Here is a 20,047-nt window from a genome sequence, read left to right as displayed (position 1 = left end):
GCCCAGAATCATAGGACGAGAGTAGGGGTGGATGGTGTCTTGAATCTAATAACCGTCTGTCTATGTATTTCCAGGGACAAAGACTCCTAATCCCTCAGCCCCAGAGGATGTCAGGGAGGGAGGGAGAAGCCTGAGCGTAGTTTGGGTCTAATGAAGGACTGGCTATTACGATGAGAACGGTTACCATCATCAGGAGCTCCGTGCAGGTCACAGTGGGAAAGACGTGTGTACTGTTGAAGTTTCTTTCAACTCACTTCCTTCAACTCATTCAGTGGGTGAGGAAGACTTCCTCATTCCTTCTGTGCTTGCGTGTGTCATACATACAGGATCTTGCTGATAAACTCAAAGTGGAGAAAGTCACTTTTAGGAGAAAGTCACAAGTGCTCAATTTCTTCTTGATCAGAATCTCCTTGGGCTTCCCCACCCTCCACCCCACTTCTGCTGTGTCATCCTCAGTGAGCTGCTTTGGGGTTTCCTACTCTTGACAGCAGACACAAGGCTACAAGTTGCCTTAGGAATACTAATGTGAGACTCCCCTCCAACCCTCTTTTCTCCCTCCTTTTCAGGATACCCAGTTTGCAAACTTGTCCTGATCTCACTTCTGGAAGGAAGGGATTTTCCTTGGGGCCTGGAGTCACAGGATGATCTACCTGCAGAGGGGACCAAAGATATCTGTAAAGGTAAGTGAGGCAGGCTTAAGACCAACAACCTTAATTCTTTGTCAGCTATATGATTTGCAAGTGTTTGAGCACTTGCTGTGTGCCAAAATGACACTCATTTAAGAAGCTCTGGAGGATACTAGTTATGGAGACAGGTGTAAGAAGCTAAAAAAGAGAGAATGTGTTAAGTGCTGTTGTTGGTATAAAGACAGTGGACTGTGGGAGCACAGGGAAGGAAGAGTTAGAGTAATTCCTATTTAGAAGATCAAATAACATTCCTTCAGTGGCAGGGGCATTTGTTCTGAGTTCAACAGATAAGAGTGGGTGGCAGATGAGGAAAAAAGGAAGCTAGTCTTTCTTTCCTTCCTAGAGGAAGGAAATAGGAGATTCAGTGTAATTTCCAGCATAATATAATATCTGACAGTATCTGGAATATATAAACAACTCTCAAGATTCAGCAGTAAAAACAACCAGTGAGAAAATGCACAAAAGGCACAAAAAGACACTCACCAAAGAGGATATACAGATGGTAAATAAGTACCTGAAAAGATGTTCAACATCATCAGCCATCAAGAGAATGCAATTTAAAAACACAATGAGATATCACACCTATCACATGTATCACATACATAATTGTAAAGCGCTCCATGGGCTGAGGTATAGGAGAATCCATTTAAGAATGGATATTTCTGGGTCTCACCAGCAAGCATTCATTCTTGTGTCTTTTTTAGTACACATTCAAGTGCATTGGGCTTAGTACTGAAAGCCTAGCAAAATTTTCTGTGCTTCTGTGCTGTTAACATGGTGGTCACTAACTACATATGCTTATTAAACTCTTAAGCACTTGAAGTGGGGCTGATACAAATTCAGATGTGCTGTAAGTATAAAATACCAGAGTTTAAAGACTTAGTATTAAATCATGTAAACGATCTCATTAATAATTTTTATGTTGATTTCATGTTGAAGTAATATTTTGAATATACTGGGTTAAATTAAATGTATCATTAAAATTAATTTCACCATTTTCTTTTTACTTTTTTAATGTAGCTATCAGAAAATTTAAATTACATATGTAGCTTGCATTTATGGCTCACATTATATTTCTTTTTTATGTAGGGGAGGTAATTAGGTTGTAGATGCATGGAGCTTATGTTCTAGGGGTTTAAGATCAAGGTCAGCTAATTTGTAAAGAAAAGGAAATATAAAGCAGGTGTTCAGCACATAGTTTTATTTTGCAAAAGGCATGAAAAACCAATATTTTAGAATACAAATGTTTAACAAAAGGGTACAAACTGATAAAGATCAACACTTGAATATAAAATTTATTTTTAAAAATTTAACTCAAAAATTAAAGTTGATTAACTTTAAACAAACATTTATAATGCCATCTGGTCTTTGGAAATACAGATGCCACTGGATGGTCTGTTACTATTTCTGTTTCTCAGCTTAGGTTTTCATTTTTCTCAAAGTGAAAAGGGGCACTGTGCAGTCTCCTGAGTATCGAAGCAAACTATGCTCTTCTTTTTCCAAGTATCCAGCAGACACTTCTGAATCTGACAACAGCACATAGACTCCACAATTTCTAACAGTAATAGGGCATACACTAAATTCTTGTAAGCCATCAGGGATTGCCTCTTTATTCCATGAGGATTTTCAGGCATTTAAGTAGTACAAAGTCACAAGTTATTAGGGATATGTATCTATGTACCTACCTACCAGAAAGTGACATTGCTTTCAGCTGTACATGGAAATTAGCCTTGATCCACGTGAAGACTGAGAAGAAAGCCAGCCTTGCAGATGACAGAGTTGGAGAGAACTAAACTTATGTCCGGATTTTTCAGTGACATAAATCAATACTTTTTTTGCGTAAGTAGTTTTGAGTTGGGATTTCTTTCATTTGTAACAGTATCCTTACTGATATTGAGCCATTTCAATGTCGCATATGTTCCAAAGCCTTCAGAGTTAACAGAAACTTGATTTGGCATCATTGAAGACACCTTTCATATGAGTGATATATTGGAAAAGCTGTACCTATGATTCTGATGGTTCACACAGAGGCAACCACTCAAGTGTTGTGAATGTGGGAAAGCTATTAACCCTCAGTTAAGCCAGGTCATTCCCTGAGGTGTCTATCAGCTCTGAGTGCTGGAGTGTAGCTTAAGCAGCCCCATGGTGAGGTATCCATTTCAGGGTTCAGGCATCAGATGTGGGGGTAGACAAGATGAAGCACATTTTTAGAAATCATACTGCCATTACTTTCTCATCAAAGATTTATATTTGCTGCAATTAGATTTTTTTATCCACCTGGAATTGTTTTATTGATGGTGTGATTTAAGAATCTTATTTTATTTTCCTATTGGGATATCCAGATGTCCCAGTATAATTTGTTGAGAAATCCCTCCTTTCTCCACTGTTTTTCTCAGTTCTATTGCATGATTGACATGCAATTGAATCAGCTTGTTGCTTTCTATAAAAGGTCTTGCTGGAATTTTGATTGGATTGCTTTGAATATATAAAGCAATTTGGGGATAATTGACATCTTAATAATATTGAGGTTTTTAGTCAATGAACACAGTATTGCTCTCAATTTATTAGGTATTTTTCACATTTTTGTCGATTTATAGTTTTCAAGATTCTTATCTTGGACATATTTTGTTCAGTTTATACCTATGTATTTCATATTTTTGGTGCTGTTATAAATGGTGGTGTTTTAAAATTTTTTATTATAATTATAGTAAATGTTATTGCTGGAAGTTTGTTTCCAACAATTGATTTTATTTTTTCTTTTCTTTTTTCTTTCTTTCTTTTCTTTTTTATTTTTGCATCTTTGACTTTAACTCTATGATCTCGTTAATATCTCTTGTTAGTTCTAGGAGGTTCTGTAGATTCTTTGGGATTTTTTTTATGTAGACAGTCATGCCCTCTGCAAATAATAACAGTTTTATTTATTTCAATCTGTATGCCTTTTATTTCTTTTTCTGGCCTTCTTGCACTTGCTAGAACTCCCAGGACAATGTTGGACAGTAGCGGTAAAAGCGGACTTACCTGCCGTGTTGCCAATCTTGGAAGGAAGGCATTTTGTTCTTTCACCATTAAGTATGTTTTCAGCTGCAAGGAGATAATCACATCAAATCATATGCCAATATAGCTACTGCAACAAAATTTAGTTTAAGTGTGCTTTTTTTTGGGCAGCCAAGGCAAAAATGACTTTGTGCATGTTCCGCTGTAACTTCATTGATTGTAACGTGACTTGAAAATACGAGATTTCTATTGGTGACAAAGTCACAGGCACTACTGATATGCTTGTGGTTTCTGCCAACACATAACTGAAAGAAGTGCTAAATTTCAGTTAGCGATCAGCTTAAACGACGATAAGCCTCTTTTATTCGAGGTCCTAGGTTAAAAACGGACTGAGGCGGGGATTCGGGGGAGGGTAAAGCCTGAGACCACCGAGAGGCGCGCTCTGGCTTCCTAGAGAGGAAGCGCGCCGACGTAGTGACGCACTTCCGGTCACGGCGCACTTTGCACCTTTCCTTAGGTGAGTTTTGGTGGTTTGTCGCCTTAGCGACCTTACTGGGAGCACGCCCTTCACCCTTGTAGAAGGCTGTCGCTTTCGTCCCTGATGCCGCTGTGGGCGTGGTCCAGCGTCGTCACCGGATCCGGGGAGCGGGGGCGGCCTCCCGGCCAGAGCCTTCGCTCGGTCCTCGGCTGCCGCCTTGGTAAATAGGGGCTGTGGATGGAAGACGCCCTCCCCTAGGCCAACGAGTACTTACGGAGCATCTAAATGCCGTTTGCTATTCTAGGTTCCCTGGATGCAGCTGCGAATGAGACTGCCGTGGGGCCCTCTCTTGGGGAACTTTCCGTTTAATGAAAAGTCACCTATTAATCCAGATTTCACTCCACCTGCTTCTAACCAAGTCTTTGACGTGCACAAGGCCCTGCATGATTTGGTCTCTTGCGACTTCTTCATCCTCGTCTTCAACACATTCCCCTTGGCTCTGCTACAGTCTTCTTTGACTTTCACTTCTGGAAGATGTTTTTGCAAATCCTGTTACTCTGTAAAGATTATCCTTTTCGCAAAGTTAATTTCTATTCTTGAACTTCCCCATCTAGAATAAATTCTCCCTGGCAGTAATCACAAATGTGGCCTTAAAGCTAATTAGGAGAATCTTTGAGTTATATATATCTTTCCTTTAGTTTAGTCTAAGCTCCATGATAGAAGGGATCACACTTCTCTCTCCACTGTATCTCCTCTGTCTCACACTTGTCCTGGAATGGAATAAGTATGTGATAAATATTTGTTTGGATGAACAAAACACGAATCAGTGTTTGATCTCAAGCTGGGGGAGCTGGTATACAAGAAAGGGAGTATAGTGCTAGTGGAGTGTGTAAATGGGGGACCTGACTTGTTCTATGGAGAGAACTTGTAATCTCAAGGATGAGCTGGCACTACCTCGGTGAAGAGAGGTCAGTTACAAAGGTTCTAAGGTTGGAGAAAAGTGGTTCCCAAAGAGGAAACAGCAGGTGCAAGGTGCTGAATTAGATTAGTAGAGAAACTGAAAGAAGATCAGCGTGGCTAAACTAAGAGAAAGGAGGAGGTTGGCACAAGATGAGCCTAGCAGGAAATTGCAGCATGCAATGTGTTTAATTAGGGAAGATACGGGCTTTTTGGTAAAATATGCCTGCAATACAAATTGTCTATGGGGGATGATATAAGTAAAGGAATAACCCAGACATTTTAGAATGTTGAGGTGGCCTTTTCAGAGTCCTTTGCTCATATGTTTTTGGTTGTCATTGGGTCCTAGAATGGGGTGATAAACAAAAAACATGCTTGCCCCAAGTTCCAAGAAAAGGAAACCTTACTCTAAGATTCTTTTTCTGAATTTCCTTGGCTACTCTTAATCTGTTTTTCCCTATTAGCCTTAGAATCACTTTATCAGGTCCAAAAGAAATGCTGTTGTGATTATAATTGAAAGCAATTTAATGTAGATAGTAAAAGCATGGTCTTTGGAATCTGGCAGATCTAGTTTGAGATTCAAGTTCATTCATTCACCAGCTGAGTGCCCTTGATAGGGAAAATTATTCTCTTAGATTTTTCCTTCTTGGGAAAAAGAAGGTTGAGAGGATTATTGTGGAGACTGAATGACAAGGTGTGTATTTTTTCATCCAAAAAGTATTTCTATTTTTTAACCTTTTATGTTTCTCAGTAAAATTTTATTTTTAAAAATAGACATCTGGGTTTCCTTTTGTTAGGTTTTGCTTCAAGTTTTCTAGTGTCTTTTGCTTGTTTTGCTTTTTGTATATTCACGTTCCTCTGTACTTGTGTCTTAGGACAGGCAGTATTGCATGATGTTGGTGAGTACAGGCTCTGGTGCCCGAGGGCAAGTTACTTACCCTTCAGATTCTCAGTTTCCTCAGATTTCAAACTTCATGGCATGATGTGGATTAAAAGAGGAAATGATTCATTCACCACTCACCCAGTGGCATTTAGTAAATGTTTGCTGCGGCTATTTTTGGCACGTTTGTTATTTTAAAGGAGAGCCTTTGGGCCAGATTCACTCTTGATTCTCTTTACTTCCCTCAGCCCCTACCCTTCACTGAGAGGTGATGGCAGCCATGCCCTTGAAAGCCTGGCACCAGGTGAGCTGTGGGTCCCTCAGGTCAGTCTTCAAGAGATCTGTTTTGAAGGAAATTGGAGATGAGAGGTGATTCTGGCAAAAGTCTTAGAGCCAAAGCAGTAGGAAGACTCCTGTTGGTTCTCTCTAGTGGGACTGGATGCTGGGGGAAAAGCTGATAGTGAGGGGCTGAGCAGCCAGAAGCCCAGCAAGTGATGGCTGAAGAGAGTGCCCTGGGAAGCAAAAGTATAGCCTCCAGTACTCTGAGGGTTTCTGTTGAGCTAAAGGGGTCCCAAGTTCAATAGCTCCTCCTGCAGAGGGACCTATGAGAATGAAGGACTCAGGCTGCTGGTCTAGGTGTCCATTACATGGCGGGAGTAATTGAGATCAATGAGGCCACAAGATTCTTGGGAAGTTGGGGCAGTGAGTCAGCAAGAAGACAAGAAGGGGGGGGGGTGTCTTATACCATTTACCCTCTTAAAGAAAGAAGTCAGCTTCAGAATCAGTGAAAATACATCTTTAGATCAGTGCTGCTGGCTAATCAAAGCAGGGAGATATAATAGGAAATATCTGTACTAGGACAGAACATTTGAAGTTAGGGACCCCATCAAGCCTCAGTAGCATTGTGGCCCTGAGCAAGTCATTTATCCTTTTTGTACCTTAACTTCGTTTGTGAGATGAACATTAAATACCTTATATTTGTGGGATAGGGAAATTGTTTCTTGAGTTAATTTCACCTTTTGAGACTAATAATTTACTGGTTGTTGCTTAACCATTTCCTTCTTCCTGGGACTTATTTATCCAATAACTTAGCATCCATGAGCCATATCCCAAATCTCAATCCTGGATTTCTGATATCTGGCAGGTCCCTCTACACAACTGTCTCACCAATACATTGTCTTCCTTGTTGCTCTCATCATCTTTTTATCTTCTGTAAGTTACTAGTGAGTTACTGGTATCACCATGTCACAGTCCTGACCACTCAGTTTCTAGATTGCTGAGTAATTATTGGCTGTGTTTTCCCTTGATACTACTTTCAGGGAGTCACCAAGTCTGAATGCTTCTGCCTGTTATCTCTTCCACTTGTCCCATCTTTTATATTCCCCTCATTTAAGGTTTTCATTTCTTTTCTGGGATTTTGTTTGCAGAGCTTCCCACCTAGTTTCTCTGTACAGTTTTCTGCCTTCCCATCACTGCCTGTCAGCTAATAGAGCTTGGTTTCCTGAGTTTGGATTTTATCCTGCAGTCCAAAATTCTCAGACTTCAATATGCATAAAAATCAGCTTGAGGGCTTATGAAAGCACAAGTTGCTCTCAGATGGGGCCTGAATTTGCCTTTACAGCAGGTTCCTAGGTGATGCTGTTGCTTCTCTGGGGAACCACACTTTGAGAACCATTGTTGTAGTTAGTGGTGACCCTCAGGAAAGTCATTCAGTTGACTGGGTCAGGTTGTCATTTTAAACAATGATTATCTGCCTGGCTGAGGATGGATTCACTGCAGGGCAGGCCTGGAATTGGGGTTAAGTTTGTTCCCAACTGGTGAACTAGTGTACTGATTGTACCGTGGAGAAGAAGAGTCAGATTCCAGAAATATTTATTTTATTTTTTATTTATTTTTATTTTTTCATTTCAAGTCTCTTTTGTAAAATTGAGCTATCGATGTACAATACTGTGTGAGTTACAGGTGTACAGTATAGTGACTCACAATATTTAAAGATTCTAGAAATATTTAGATGATAAAATTGGCAGGATTTGATTACCAACTGCTTGTCAGAAATGAGCAGTGACTAGGACAAGTTAGTCTAGGATGAATCTTAAGTTTCTCATTTAGGAGGCTGGGCTGAAGTTGGTACTATTACCTGAGAAAAGGAAACAACACTGACCCTCACTGTGCCAGCTAGTTTATATGAATTGAAAAAGGAGCCAATGTCGGGGAGAGGGGTGATGAGTTTGGTGTTAAATGGTGGGTCAGATGTGTCTGGTCACCCAGGGAGTCTGAGGCAGTGCGGGGACTGTGGGAGGTGGAGATCTGCAGAGTCAGTTGAGGTGTTGGAAGGTGGAAGGTTATTCACTGTGCATTCAGGTAACCAAGTTTGATACCAAAGTCTGAGGAATGAAGTTCTAAACTAGATGCTGGAGCTTTCTGGAAGGGTGGAATTGGGGCCATCAGGGAAGGGAAAGGGTGACTGTTGAAAAAACATGAGCCTTAGTTGACAGAAGCAATTACAGATGGTCTTGGAGGTATAAAGAAAAGCAGTTAAAAGAACTACCTGGCAGCAATTTGATTTCAGAAGCATCTTCTCTTGGGAAAACCCATCAGGAAGCAGAATAGACTGCCCCTGGTGACCCCAAGCTCTCTCTGCTGGATGTTCTGGAGCACAGGCTATACATCCTCTTCTTCAGGCAACAGTTGAGGGTTGGTTGGGACTAGTCATCAAGGCAAATCTTGACTCTGTTCTTGTCACGTGGACTTGAGGTTTGGGGCAGAATGAGCACATGTGGAGAACAGATGGATTGACTGAGCACTTGGGGCAGTGAAGGGGGAAGAGGTAGGTCCTGAGATGCCACCTCTTGAGTGAGTGGACAGATGAAAGCTAATTGTTTACTACTAGGTGCAACAATAAAAGACTGAGTCAGTTTTACAAAGAGATTTTACTCTAGAAATGTTAATTAATGGAAAGCTTCCCAGGGTTTTCACAATGTCATGTGTTATATAACACTAAATTTTGTGTCCTAATGGATGCTCTCCTGGTAGTGAGAGAAGTTCCAGGGTTTTGGTTGCAGTGAGTCATTTAATGACCTAACACTCAGTCTTCCACCTGTTCTCATTATTCATCCTTAATAAAATTCCTCTCTCATACTGTCCCCTGTGCCCACTCTGTGGCCCTGAGCCAGGGAATTGGCTCTGGGGCAGCAAGAACCTCTTGTTTTAGGAGGTGGTGACCTTCCAGGACGTGGCTGTGTACTTCACCTAGACTGAATGGACTGGCCTTTCTGGTACCCAGGGGGCCATGTACAGAAATGTGATGCTGGAGACTTAGGGAAACTTGATGTCCCTGGATAAGAGCACTTTCTTCCTGGCACTCTGATCTCTGCTTTCCCATTTCTTTCCTTTTTCCCTCCTCATTGGCTGGGGGTGTGTTGTAGAAGGAGAGGAGTTATTTCTTGTATCATCCACTGATGGTTCCAGGGCTGAGAGCAAATGACCTACTTTAGAGGTTACTGGTTAGGGAGTAGTCTTGGGTCAGTTTCATTTCAATGTAGGGAATTACTGTCCCCCGATAAGAGTAGGATTCATCCTCAAAGGGGCTCTGCACAGTAAGGAATAGTCGTGTCCATTGCCAGGTAAGTTCTTAGCCTGTTTTCTCTCCATTGTCTAGGGAAGGTTGTGACCCCCTTCCCTGCATTTGCACGTGTCCTGCAGGGTCACTAATTTACCTACTCTTAAGTGTTGCTTTAGGAAGAGGTCACAAATGCTCACTTTCTACTTGTGCAAAATCTCCCTGGCTTTCCCTAGTCCTGAGCCGCCTTCTGTGGATTTTATTCTTACTGAGACTCTTGAGGTTTTCCTTCTTTTGACACAGCAGACACAGGACTGAAAGTTGCCATTTTCTGCCCCCCTTTCAGGATACCCAGTTCCCAAACCTGCACTGGTCTTACATCTGGAGAGAGGGGATTTGCTTTGGGGCCTGGAGACAGGAAGATCCACCTGCAAAAGGGACCAAAGACATCTGTAAAGGTAAGTGAGGCAGATTTAGAAACAGCACCTACAGAGCTGTTCATTTTAAATAAAACAGGTGATTTCTCCTAGTAGGTAAAATAGGAAACCTTTCCCACCAATCTTAACTATTCTCAACATATTTTCAATCAGTATATGTCATAACTAGTGCATGTCATAATACATGAATCCATTGCTCCTTTCTTTTTTAATTAAAAAACATTTTTTATTGAAATATAATTGACATATAACCTTAAATTAGTTTTAGGTGCACAAATAATGGTTGTATATTTGTATACATTGTGTAATGATCACCACAATAAGTCTAGTTAATATCCATCCTTTACATAATTACAAACTTTTTTTCTTGTGATGAGAACTTTTAGGATTTACTCTCAGCAACTTTCAAATATGCAGTACAGTATTGTTAACTATAAATCACCATGCTGTATATTACATCACCATGACTTATTTTATAACTGGAAGTTTGTATCTTTTGAACCCCTTCACCTATTCTCACTCTCTACCCATGCCTCTGGCAACCACCAATCTGTTCTCTGTATCTATGAGCTTGGTTTTGTGTGTGTGCGCGCATGCATGTGTTTAGATTTCGCATGTAATGAGATCATACTATATTTGTCTTTCTGTCTGACTTATTTCACTTAGCATAATGCTCTTGAGATCCATCCACATTGTCACAAATCTGTTGCCACTGATTGCTTCTTTTTTGTGGCTGAGTAATATACCTGTACGTGTGTATGTATCAATCACATTTTCAGTTCATCCGTCAGTGGACATTTAGGTTGCTTCCATATCTTGGCTATTGTAAATAACAATGCAGTGAACATAGAGATCCATGTATCTCTTCTAGTTAGTGTTTCCTTTTCTTTGGATAAGTATCTAGAAGTGAAATTCCTGGGTCACAGGGTCACGTGATAGTTCTCTTTAAATTTTTTTTTCTTTTTAATTTTTTGAGGAACCTCCATACTGTTTTCCATGGTGGCTTTACCAATTTATGTGCCCATAAACAGAGCACAAGTGTTCCCTTTTCCTACATCCTTACCAACACTTATTATTTCTTGTCTTTTTGATAATGGCCATTCAGGTGTAAGTTGATAATGCATTGTGGGTTTTCTTAAATCTTATTATTTTATTTGTTTATTGGTGGGATTAGGTTTGTTTGTTGTTTGTTTTAACGGAGGTACTGGGGATTGAACCCAGGACCTTGTTCATGCTAAGCATGCAGTTCTACCACTGAGCTGTATCTTTCCCATGCATGTGGTTTTGATTTGCATTTCACTGATGATTAGTGATGTTGAGCATCTTTTCATGAGCCTGTTGGTCATCTGTGTGTTCTCTTTGGAAAGATGTCTATTCAGATCTTCGGCCCATTTTTTAAGTTGACTTGTGTGGGGGTTTTTTTGCTATTGAATTGTATGACTTCTTTATATACTTTGTATATAAACCCCGTATCAGATATATGATTAGCAATTTTTTTCTCCCATTCATAAACTGCCTTTTCATTTTGTTGGTTTCCTTTGCTGTGCAGAAGCTTTTTATTTTGCTGTAGTCCCACTTGTCTATTTTTGGTTTTGTTGCTTTTGCTTCTGGTGTCAGATTAAAAAAATCATCACCAAGACCTGTGTCAAGGAGGTTACCCCCTGTGCTTTCTTCCAGGAATTTATTGGTTTCAGGTCTTATTATTTTCATGTCTTTAATCCATTCTGAGTTAACTTTTGTGTCCATTGCACCTTTCTAAGTTTCAGCATTGCCTACAATCAGTGGCCATCCTTTCTTGGATGGGATGGATCTATTCAGGGGTAGTTTTGGAACACTTGCCATGTGCCAAGCTTTATTTAAGGAGCTCTGGAGGATACACATTATGGAGATAGATGATGGAGCTGAAAGAAATGTATTAAGTGCTATTGATCATAAATAGGCAGTGGGCTGTGAAGCATAGCAGAAGGAGGGGTTAGAGTAATTCCAATTCAGAAACTCAAGTAATACTCCCCCAATGTCAGGTCCACATGTTCCAAATTTGACAGGTTACTGTGGATTTTATGTCTGGCCTGAGGAAAGGAATAGAAGATTCAGTAAATCATTGTGAAGAACTTTTCAGTTTAATGTTCAGGAGAATCACCTAGAGAGCATATTTTAAAGTGGGCATTTCTGGAGCCCACTTGCAAGTATTCTTCTGTTTTTTCTAGTAAGCAGTTCAAGAGCATGAGGCTTAGAATTCAAAGCCTAAGCAGGACTTCCTATTCTTGACTTCCTAGAGCCTGGGGCTGGCAGAGTCTGCAGCACACTGACCTCCTCTACTTAGCCAACAGTGGAGATGAATATGGTTGGTGTATCTTACCCACCCAGCCACATGTTGAAGTCTAGAATGCAGAATTTGAAGTGGACCAAAGGATTCTGTCCTAGAGAACTCATGGCATAGAAACAGGAAATGAGAGTAGGCAAAACAGAACGTGGAGCAGTAGCAGTGACCCCACCACAGTGACCTTGCCACTAGTGACAGAGGCCCATGATTGGTTTTGTGCACAGAATATTAGCTCAACATAATACGTGATTTGTTTGGCCCAAAGGAAATTTGTGGCATAAAATCTTATTAAACTATTACTATATTTCATGCATTAACTTTTGAGTGGTTAAATAGGGTAGAGTATAGTGGTAATGCGAAAATGGAACAGGAAGTAGAGTGTGGAGGTAGAATTGGCCAGATCTTATCAAAGCTCCACCATAAAGAGGGAGCATTGTGTCAGATAACATTGGGAAGTCAAGACATAGGAGGACCTTTTAGAATTCATATGAATTCGGATCTGAGCACAGAGTGTGAGGTCCCTTTAGAATATGTAAGTGGATGCTAGTGCAGACACCCTTGGAGAGAAAAAAGGAGGGCTGAGTCTTCAGTATTAAGGAATACTTAATTTTAGTGAGAGAGGAAAGAGAAAATAGATATTAGTTAGGTAGTCAGGGGATAGCCACTGACAGGACAGTGGAACTGAAGCCAGAGGTCGGGGTTTCAGGGTAGATGGTTTGCAGAGAGGGAGTAGATGGGAAATGACAAAGTTGAGGCAGTGCTTTAGGCTCTTCCTTTGATAAGTTTAGAGGTGAAAGAAAATACTGTTAACAGTAGCAAATGGTTTTCAAACTTTTTTTATTATGAGCCTCAGGTATTACATTTTACATCAAAACCCTAAATACTCATATGTACTCTGAAACTGAAGTATCAGGAAACAATTTACCCTGAACATTGCAATGTGTGTGAATCCTATTCTATTCTATTCTAATGTAGACTAATATGTTTCATTTTTTTAAATTGTTTGATAATGACACACCTCATCAGTTTCACAATTAATAAGTATGCAGTTTAAAAAACACTACTATAAGAAAAAATTGGGTGTGAAATGGATTTGAGGATCTAAAGAATGTTGAAGGTGAAGAAGAAGGGCGGTATGGCTGGTAGAGCAGTATATCAGGGAAAGCGGAGGAGATGGCACCGGGGATGATGGGGAAGTGTGAGACTTGAGAGGGTGGCTTGGGATGGGAGGATGTGGAAATGGGACAGAAAGAAGTTGAGGGCACTGCATCTGGGCAGCTTTGTTTTTTCAGAGAAAGGAGGCGATAATGACAGGAGAACTAGGAAGGGGTGGGGGTTTGTCAGGAGTAGGGAACCTCCTGCTGTGGGGATCCTGATCTAGGTGAATGGTGGAATACAGGGCAGTAGGGAAAATAATGTTTTTTAATCATTGATTGCTCAGTCCTGATTTTATAACATGGAACACCCTAAGAGCAAGAAAGAGGCAGGTGTCAGAATAGACTCTGAGGTTCTTAATTGTTTAGATAGTTCTTTTTCAGATTGTTGGTTACCCTGTTTACTTCAATCTCAGATCTCTCCTCTCCAACTGCGCTCCTTTTAAGGGCCCTTGCTCCTTTAACTCCCACCTCCAAGGATGAATTTGATTAACTAGCAGATGAGCCCCAGAGAACCCGATTAATGTTAAAACAAAATTAGTCCAACATTTTGTATAAAATATGTAGCCTTTGACTTAAGTAAGATGTCATCCAATTGTTAGGAACACCAATGCCATTTTACAGGTGACTTCTTGTCTCATTTTTGCTAATAAGAGGATACTCTTCAGTCTTGGCGTGTCTGAGTAAACTTTGTTTTTCCCTTTCCATACAGGCAGAATCTAGGACAGTGGTTTCTGCATCTTTGAGGTTCAGACTTTCTTGCAAGTCTGATGACAAGACAGTAATTGCCAATAGTTTTTGGTTGTTCACTCATTATCTGTTGACCTGCAGTTAAGAACCTCTGGGGCTGATGGCCTCTAAGAGCTTCTGTGATTTTCTTTATTTTTCTCTCTGTCATGCCACAAATTAGTTTCTTTAACACTCAGTGACTTCATTCTTTTGGAACATTTGCAGGGCATGAATTTTTAAGAAGAACAATAATTCATCCATTGCCTTTATTTTTTTCTGATACTGTTCTGTTTTTACTTTTTGACTCAGAATCTTGCTATCTGCATGGCCACTGTTTGCTCTTAGATCCTGTCCCTTCTTTTATAGGCCTATAAGTAAGTACCATAAAGTCAAAAGATACTGGAACATACCAGGGAGAACTCATTGAAAGAGTCTAAAAAAGTTTAGGAAGTAATCTGATCTGTGATGTGCACACTGATACCTTGTTCCACCTTAACCATTCTCTGCCTGTATGATATTTGGCACTTTCATTGTAATAGCCTTGTCTCACTAGCAGGTCCATGTGGGAATTGGAATACTAGTCTCTAAAAGGTCTATATAGTTGTCCTCTCTTATCTCCTGGGCATACATTCCGAGACCCCTAGTGGATGCCTGAAACTGCAGATATTTCTGAATCCTACATAGTTGTCTCCAAGACCCATGTGGATGCCAAAATCTGCAGATGCTCAAGTCCCTTATATAAAATGGCATAGTACCGTCAACCCTCCATAACTGCAGGTTCTGCATTCTTGGATACAGAGGACTGACTATGTATATGCTGTATTTTCTTGTACATACTTATCTATGATAAAGTTTAATTTATAAATTAGACACAATAAGAATATCTAAATTACTAGCATCATTCCTCTTGTTCTTTGGGGCCATTATAACATAAAACAAGGTTACTTGAATGCAAGTACTGATATAATGCCACAGTCGATCTGATAACCAAGCCAGCTACTAAGTGAGTAATAGGCAGGTAGCATGTTACAGTGGATACACTGGACAGAGGGGTGATTTACATCCAACTGGAACAGGATAGCACTAGATTTCATTGTGTTACTCAGAACGGTACACAGTTTAAAACTTATGAATTGTTTATTTCTGAAGTTTCCCATTTAATGTTTTTGGACCGTGGTTGACTGAGGGAAACTGAAATCCACAGAAAGGGAAGCTTCAGACAAGCAGAGACTGTACTATAGTTTTTAGTGTTCTTTTGTTTCCAATATAATTCTCAGGTTGCATTTTTGTTTTGTTTATTACATCAGATACCAGAACCAACATTGACATTGAGTCAACACCAACACGGGGAATTTCTGAAGAAAGAGATACGATGTCACATGGGCCGCAGAAGAATGTTCTTAAGAAAAACAGCTTCCCAGCAACATGTGAATTGGAGAAGCACCAGGAAATCCCCAGAGCAAAAAATATTAGAAGAAGGGTTCCAAGAATCCACTATGATAGGAAACCCTTCAGATGTGAGGAGTGTGGGAAGTGCTTTAGCTATTTTTCTTACTGTGTTAGACACCAGGGAATCCACACTGGGGAGAAACCCTTTGAGTGTAATGAGTGTGGAAAAGTCTTTAATGGCAATTCTTTGTTAATATGGCATCAGAGAATCCACACTGGAGAGAAACCTATCAGTGTGAGGAGTGTGGGAGAGTCTTTAATGATAACACAAATCTAATCAGACATCAGAGAATCCACAGTGAAGACAGACCCTATTTCTGCAAGAAGTGTGGAAATGGTTTTACCAGTAGTTCTGAGTTTGTTTTACATCAGAGAATCCACGCAGGGGAGAAACCCTTTGAGTGTAGTGAGTGTGGAATAGCTTTTACTGGTAATTCATCACTACTTCGACATCAGAAAACCCACAATGGAGAGAAACCCTGTGAATGTAATGAGTGTGGCAAAAGCTTTGGAAGGACTTCTCATCTTAGTCAACATCACCATATTCACACTGGGGAAAAGCCTTATTCTTGTAAAATATGTGGGCAGCCTTCAATTTTCTTAAAAAACTAACTCGGCACCAGAGAGTCCATAGTGAGGAGAAAACTTTTGACTGTGTAGATTGTGGTAAAACCGTTAGTATTCAGTATCATTTAAAAAGGTATCTAAGAATCCATATTCAGGAGTCTTCCTATGTATGTAATGAGTGTGAAAAAAATCTTCACTAGCAAAAGAAATCTGCTTCAGCATCAAAGAGTCTGTAGTAGAAAAAAAAAAAAACAATGAATGTGTCAAATACGAAGAAACATTCAGGACTTCTTCCCAGCTAGATCATGTCTATCCAGGAGAGAAGCCTGCACTGGATATTGGTTGTTTTGGCCTCCTGGAATTTTTTACCCCCTTTAACTTGTAATAGTACACTAAATTTCCTTTCAGATTCCATCTTCCACTCAGGAGTAGAATGTGTGACACAGGTCCAGCTCAGCTGCAGATTCTTCCCTGCAAGCTTTTGGTTCAGGTGTCAGTACGTGACCCAAGATGGTCCAGTTAGAATTCCAGGACTTGGCAAGGGTTAACAGAAAGAAATACCCTTCTTTTCCCTTTGGTCCTTTTTTTTTTAATTGAAGTGTAATCAGTTACAATGTGTCAATTTCTGGTGCACAGCACAATGTCCCAATGATGCATATATATACACATACTTGTTTTCATATTATTTTTCATTAAAGGTTATTATAAGATATTGAATATAGTTCCCTGTGCTATACAGAAGAAATTTTTTAATCTCTATATTTATATCTATATCTATATCTAATGGTTAACATTGGCAAATCTCAAACTCCCAAATTTATCTCTTCCCACCCCTCTTTCCCCCAGTAACCATAAAATTGTTTACTGTGTCTGTGAGTCTGTTTCTGTTTTGTAGATGAGCTCATTAGTGTCTTCTTTTTTCTTCTTCTTTTTCTTTTTTAAGATTCCACATATGAGTGATATCATATGGTATTTTTCTTTCTCTTTCTGGCTTACTTCACTTAGAATGATGAGCCCTCGGTCCATCCATGTTGCTGCAAATGGCATTGTTTTATTCTTTTTTATGGCTGAGTAGTATTCCATTGTATAAATATACCACAGCTGCTTTATCCAGTCATCTGTCGATGAACTTTTAGGTTGTTTCCATGTCTTGGCTATTGTAAATAGTGCTGCTATGAACTTTGGGGTGCATGTATCTTCGAATTAGAGTTCCCTTTGGATATATGCCCAGGAGTGGGATTACTGGTCCCTGACCCCATTGCCACTGTCAGGAATCCCCTTCCATCTGAGTAATTGTCCTTTTATCATTTATGGTTAATGTATGAGTTTCCTTTGACTGACAAATTATTACAAGCTTAGTGGTGTAAAACAATAGAAATCTATTCTCTCAGTTCTGGAGAAATATGAAATAAGTTTCCCTGGGCTGAATTCAAGGTGTTGATGGGGCTGTACTCCCTCAGGAGGCTCTAGGGCAGGATCTGCCTTGTTTCTTCCAGCTTATGATGGCTGGTAGCATTCCTTAGTTCAGCAACATCATTCCTGTCTCTTCTGTCTTCACATTACCTTCTCTATATATCTAACCCCCCTCTGCTCTCATAAGGATGTTTGTGATGACATTTAGGGCCCACCCAGATAATCCAGAATAATCTAATCTCAAAACCCTTAATCACACCTGCAAAAACTTTGTCATCTAAGGCAGCATTCACAGTTTACAGGGATTAGGACCTGATATCTTTGAGTGGCTATTCAGTCTTCTAACAGTAATTATATTGATCTGTATAAAAGAGAAAAACCCAAAACAGGCCCTAATATAAGATAGAAATTTATTTCTCTCACAAAAGAGATCCTAGAACTGGCAAGGCAAGTTGTACAATGTCAGCATGGACCCAGTCTTGTTCTAAATTACCATTTGGCTATCCTCAGTGGGGTCATTATCCTAATGGTCCAAGGTGTCTGCTAGAATACCATTAAGTGCTTGTTCCATCTCCAGCAGGATGGAGAAGGGGAGAAAGGCTCACCAGTTTGCTTTTAAGAAGACTTTTGGTAAGTACCACGGAACACTCCTACTTAAATAATTCTGTTAAGAATTAGCAAATTAAATAACTGTGTTAAGAATTAGCTGATTAAATAATTTTGTTAAGAATTTAGCCACATGGCTATGCCAGGCTGCTGACTAAGGTCACTGGGAAGTGTCTTAGTTGGGTGGCAGTGTGCTACATCAAATAAGTTGAGGATTCTGCTTCTGAGGAGGAGGGGAAGAGATGTTTTGAGTGGGCAACTAACTCCTTCAGCTGTAGTTCATCACTGCCATCTGTTTCTACATGTCTAAAAGCTTTGGAAAATGGAAAAAGAATGTTGGTGGATGGCTGGCTGTGCTCAGTAAATTTAAATTTTCATAACTCTGAGATTGGCACTATGTTTACCCTTGTTTTACAGTTTGGATAATGAAACCCATCAGATTGATGGTAAAATATAGCAGATGACTTCAGTACCCATATAACGTACTTTTGTGACACTTGTGTTTTCAGCTGTAGTTGTGGTGGATATTTCTGTGGAACTCAGAACTCACCTTGCATAGCACTATTCAGGTGCTAGTTACTTAAAGCTTTTCTCTTCCACCGTACACTATGTTTTACAAAGGCTGTAACCTGGAAGTTTTGTTTTTCCTTATCTATAAAATGGCTATAATAATGCCTTCTGCTAAACTCAGAATGGCTAAAAGACTTAAACATAATGAGGTATCACCTCACACTGGTTAGAATGGCCACCATTAAAAAGTTCACAAATGATAAATGCTGGAAAGGGCGTGGAGAAAAGGGAACCCTCCTACGTTGTTGGTGGGAATGTAGTTTGGGGTAGCTGTTATGGAAAACAGTATGGAGATTCTTTCAAAAACTAAAAACAGTTACCATATGATCCAGCAAACCCACTCCTGGGTATGTATCCAGAGAAAACTTTTAATTCAAAAAGATACGTACACCCCAGCATTCATAGTGGCACTATTTACAATAGCCAAGACATGGAAGCAACCTAAATGTCCATCAACATATTTGGATAAAGAAGTTGTGATATATACCACATGTACAATGGAATACTACTCAGCCATTAAAAAGAATAATGCCAACTTTCAGCAACATGGATGGATCTAGAGAGTATCATACTGAGTGAAGTAAGAAAGACAAATATCATATGATATCACTTATATGTGGAATCTTAAAAATGAGACAAATGAACTTGTTTACAAAACAGCAGCAGACTCACAGAAAACAAACATGGTTACCAAAAGGCAAAGGTGGGGAGGGATAAATTAGGAGTTTGGGATTAACAGATATAAACTACTATATACAAGATAGATAAACAACAAGGTCCTATGGTATACCACAGGGAACTATATTCAATATCTTGTAATAACCTATAATGGGAAAAAATATGAAAGAATATATATGTATGTATATACATATATGTATGTATATGTATATATACATATATATGTATATATGTGTATGTATGTACATATATGTATATATGTATATATATACATATATGTATATATATACATATATATATATATATGCCTGAATTACTATGCTATACACCAGAAACTAACACAACATTGTAAATCAGCTATACTTCAATAAAAAAATACCTTCTATGCCTTCTTCAGGATGATGTGAAGAAACAATTACATAATAAATATGAAAGGTTTATGACCTCATAAATTGCCATTCAGATGAAAAATCAGAACACTTGCATGCAAGGTAACTCGTTCAGGAAGAGTTTGAAGTGGCTGAGTAAAGCAATTAGAACATTTAGAGTTTCCAGTTTTATTACACG

The 20,047-nt window shown here is 39.5% G+C and overlaps 2 protein-coding genes and 1 long non-coding RNA gene across 5 annotated transcripts in view; all 3 read left to right on the top strand.

Moving 5' to 3' along the window:
- The first annotated feature begins 355 nt into the window (after positions 1-355).
- ZNF19 (zinc finger protein 19) lies at positions 356-16,934 on the top strand. The gene is given in 8 exon segments (XM_074370475.1): positions 356-455; positions 567-680; positions 9,901-10,012; positions 15,505-15,870; positions 15,873-16,232; positions 16,235-16,407; positions 16,409-16,465; positions 16,467-16,934. Coding segments are annotated over 7 exon segments (1,239 nt in total). The 5' UTR covers positions 356-455; positions 567-641; the 3' UTR covers positions 16,599-16,934.
- Positions 4,090-4,801, top strand: LOC141578658 (uncharacterized). Its single transcript, XR_012509248.1, has 2 exons — positions 4,090-4,378; positions 4,463-4,801. It is a non-coding gene; the product is annotated as an uncharacterized LOC141578658 (long non-coding RNA).
- Positions 15,578-20,047, top strand: part of ZNF23 (zinc finger protein 23) — a 24,707-nt gene continuing 20,237 nt past the window's right edge. For 2 of the 3 annotated variants that reach the window (XM_074370468.1, XM_074370472.1), the window contains exon 1: positions 15,578-15,714. The gene's annotated coding sequence lies outside the window, so the exon portion shown is untranslated. Of the gene's footprint in view, positions 15,715-18,206; positions 18,257-20,047 lie in introns of all 3 variants that reach the window. The other variant, XM_074370470.1, reaches the window with a different exon arrangement.

The sequence above is a fragment of the Camelus bactrianus genome, chromosome 9 (assembly GCF_048773025.1).
Source record: "Camelus bactrianus isolate YW-2024 breed Bactrian camel chromosome 9, ASM4877302v1, whole genome shotgun sequence".
NCBI classification, from domain to species: Eukaryota; Metazoa; Chordata; class Mammalia; order Artiodactyla; family Camelidae; genus Camelus; species Camelus bactrianus.
Note: the sequence above shows the minus strand (reverse complement) of the source record. Positions and strands in the feature narration are given on the sequence as shown.